The 3935-nt window shown below is 38.2% G+C and overlaps 1 protein-coding gene across 3 annotated transcripts in view; it reads right to left on the minus strand.

The window, feature by feature from the left end:
* The window catches only part of KATNA1 (katanin catalytic subunit A1), a 20523-nt gene that overhangs the window by 12993 nt on the left and 3595 nt on the right, over positions 1–3935 (minus strand). For 2 of the 3 annotated variants that reach the window (XM_072409039.1, XM_072409040.1), the window contains exon 2: positions 1949–2115. In XM_072409039.1, the coding sequence (XP_072265140.1) occupies positions 1949–2107 (159 nt within the window). In that variant the 5' untranslated portion in view covers positions 2108–2115. Of the gene's footprint in view, positions 1–1948; positions 2116–3935 lie in introns of those variants that run through there. The other variant, XM_072409041.1, reaches the window with a different exon arrangement.

A 3935-nucleotide genomic window follows, 5' to 3' on the forward strand; every position in this document is an offset into this window, starting at 1 on the left:
GTTCTGGCCTAACGCCCCCTGGCTGATCCGTCCTAATGCCGGACAGCAACCTGCAACTCCGGAGCCACAGGTTGCGGCGGATCGGCCAGGGGGCTGGATAGAGAACTGGCTTAAAGATCGCATCCAGAGAGTTGTAATGAACGCTTCATACTCTGAATGGTCCAAGGATATTAGTGGTGTGCCCCAGGGTTCAGTGTTGGGACCTTTACTGTTTAACATCTTTATAAATGATATAGAGTTTTGGATTAAATGTTCAATTTCTGTGTTTGCAGATGACACCAAACTATGTAATATAATTAAGTCTATACAGGATGTCTATAATCTACAAGCAGACCTGGATGTACTGTTTGATTGGGCAGCCAAGTGGCAAATGACATTTATTATAGATAAATATAAATTTATGCACTTGGGAGCTAACAACATGCATGCTTCATACTGTCTAGGGGAAATACATTTGGGGGAGTCAGAAATGGAAAAGGACCTGGGGGTTCTGGTAGATCATAGACTTAAAAACAGCATGCAATGCCAAGCTGCAGTATCTAAAGCTAGTAAAGTATTTTCTTGTATTAAAAGATGAATAGACTGCAGAGATGGAGACATTATCCTGCCCCTGCATTGGTCAGATCACATCTGGAATCTGCAGTCCAGTTTTGGGCACCAGTTCACAAAAAGGACATTGTTGAATTGGGGAGAGTGCAGAGAAGGGCAACTAAATAAAAGGAATGGAGGAACTGAATCTATTCTCCCTTGAGAAGAGACGTTTAAGGGGGGATATGATCACCCTGTATAAATTTATAAACAGTCCATATAGAGAACTTTCTTCCCCACTATTTACTTTGAGATCATTACAAAGAACAAGTAGGCACTCTTTGCATCTGGAGGAAAAGAAGTTTAAGCTCTGGATATAGAAAGGGATTCTTCACTGTTAAGTCTGTGAAAATGTGGAATCGGCTCCCTCAGGAAGTAGTTTCAGCAACTACTATAGACTGCTTTAAGAAAAAGCTGGATGCTTTTCTAGAAGCACAGAACATAACTGGGTATTAAGGCTTTAAAGTAAAAATACCAGTGATTGTTGATCCAGGGAACATCGGATTGCCTCATGGAATCAGGAAGGATTTTTTTTCCCGTGTTGAAACAAATTGTACCAGGTGTTTTTTTGCCTTCCTTTGAACCAACTATGTTTTATAGGGTTTTATATCTGGGATATGTTTTTTCTCTAGTGGTTGAACTTGATGGACTTATGTTTTTTTCAACCTAACCTACTATGTACTTATGTATAATGTACCTATTATTCTAAAACAAAACATTTTTTTTAAATTTCTAGATATTCAATTAAATGCTTTTTTTTTGCCTAGAATGTGGCCAGGCTAAGACTATATTCTTAAGAGGTAAGTTTTAAAGCAAGCACTTAATCGCCTATGTGGCAACATGCACTTAAAGCAACCAAGCTTACTTTGTACCACCACTCTTCATTAACCACTGTCCAGCCTTCTAGCCAACCTTCAATGCAAGCACAGGGCAGGTGCCCTGGAAGGGGCGGGGGTAGCAAAGTTCTTCTTGTGAACATGTGGGATTAAATGTTACACAGTGACTGCTGTGCAGACCATTGTATTAAAGCTAAGAATATGTTGATATTGGAAAGTCCATATATGGGCAGATTAGATTTAGGATCCAAGAAATGCAGATGTAATAGAAAAATATACACAAGACTTTTTTATGTTAGATAGAACAAGGAGAGTTTAGGAACTACTGTTGTAGGGCTCTGTTAGGCTCAGAACCCGTGGCTCCAGAGAAATTTAAAAAAGTTTAAAGTTATTAACCAAATCTCAGTGCTAAGATTATGACTGTAGATTGTAGGTTTGTCTGTGGAACCGAATATAGCAAACCGCTGAATATGTTTACTATTAAACATCAATACACAAATACAGAGATCATAAAGATGACTTACCTGTTGCCATTTCTGCTGAAGAAAGGTGTCCTTAACATACAAATATTTGCTCATCTGGTCCAACACACCTTGATAGTAAACCATGGCAGAGTCATAGTTACCCAGAAGAGCATATTCACGAGCCAATTTCACATTCTCACTGATCATAAGAAGACTCATTCTGGTTACTGGAAAAGACAGAAAAATGTAAAATATGCATTATACTCTACACATCTGTTCCCACCAGATTACAATAGCAGCCTATGGTTAACAAACACTATAGCTGTTATAACTGTTAGCTACATGAAAACAACAGACTGGAAATTTAGGAACATTCAAAGCATCTCATTATCAGCGAAAAAAAAAATGTAATGGAGGATATCTATTCATTATTTTTATATATATATTTATTTATATATTATTCATAGTCATGCATATGTTGTGCAGAATTGTTGCATGTAATATTTTAGGCTTTCACACCTATATATTATCTTACTTATATCACAACAGTATAGATATACTGTTAATAAATATTATTAAGTTAAGATACAGTTTGTATCCAGGTATACTACTAGCTTGACAAGTAAGAGAAGTGCATGCAAATAATATTGTGTCCTTGTTTGCAGCACAGAACATTTGTAACTCCTTTATGCACCTCTCCCATAAAACATGCAAGAACAGGATAAAGGAGGCATTTATACAGGATGCTTACAATAATGCTGACCCACCCACCATGTAAAAGTAAATACAGGGAACGCAAGTGTCGACAATTACATCACGCTTTGCATATATGTCTGTTTTAAAAGTCAAAGCAATCTTATAAGGATTCAGTCTCTGCCAAAAAGGAATCAAATATATTTCTAAAAAAGGATTTTAAGAAGATGCTAATGATAATATCCAAGCATATGAAAGGATAATACATAGTTACATTGTGCGGAATATAACATAATGACCATGAAGTCAAAAATTACAGACCAAGAATTAACAATCCAAGGGGAGATTTTTCCACAGTACAGAAACTGCCCTTGTAGAAAGATTGAGATGAAATTTGATTAACATTGGGGTTCTGAACTTCAGTCCTCTAAAGCTGTGGTCGCAAACCGTTGGGCCGCAAAAAAATTATGGTGGTCCGCGTCTCTGGCCTGTGCCCCACCCCGAGCGGGGTCAGGAGAAGGACCCTGCTGGCAGGGCGCACCGACCAAAGCCACGGACCATGTCCCCCATACAAATCCCAGGCTCAGGGAAGTGGGCGGGTTGTGTCTGGACTTATTTTAAACAATGGGTGATGCTGCTGGTAAAAATGCTGCCCCGGTCTAAGGCATAGCCTTGCAGTTCACCTGAATCACTTCTTACAAGGTGCAATAACTCTTCCTACAATTACAAGGCACCTGCCATGTGAGCTTTCACAAACACATTACATAACATCTCTCATGATTCTGACTGCCTTTTTCTGTCATTGTCACATGGTTTCCTAACTAATTTTAGTCTATGCTGTCTTTTATGTTGGAAATGATCTTTTCTGCTCTGCACAGACTGGCAGTGTCATCACGATGTAGCGGATGCCTAATGACATCCTCCATCCCAGGCCATGTGTTATTCTTATCCGCCACATGAAGTGATGATGAAAGTATGAAGCTGCCAGACAAACATGGTCGCTACTATTGCTACATCTCCTGCCAATTCTAGCGGTTACAAGCCTGTTCAATAGAAGGTTCTGCATTCCTTTACAGACCTATGAGAATGCAAATGCTTAAAGCAGGTCATAAAAAGATCAAATTCTAAATATTTACAGGTACCTCAAAATACATTTTTTGATAAGCCTGTCAACAGCCAAATGTATTTTTTTTATACTTTGTGTCACTTTTTTGAAGATAGGAACATCTGACTTAACTTTTCTGATAAGGATAGCTGATCCAGGTCCTTTCATCAAAGACAGAACTAAATGGTGTAGTAATGGTGTCAAAGATTTTTGAACCTCAATAGATATATATATATATATATATATATA

This window comes from Pyxicephalus adspersus, chromosome 4, assembly GCF_032062135.1.
Source record: "Pyxicephalus adspersus chromosome 4, UCB_Pads_2.0, whole genome shotgun sequence".
In the NCBI taxonomy this organism is placed as follows: Eukaryota; Metazoa; Chordata; class Amphibia; order Anura; family Pyxicephalidae; genus Pyxicephalus; species Pyxicephalus adspersus.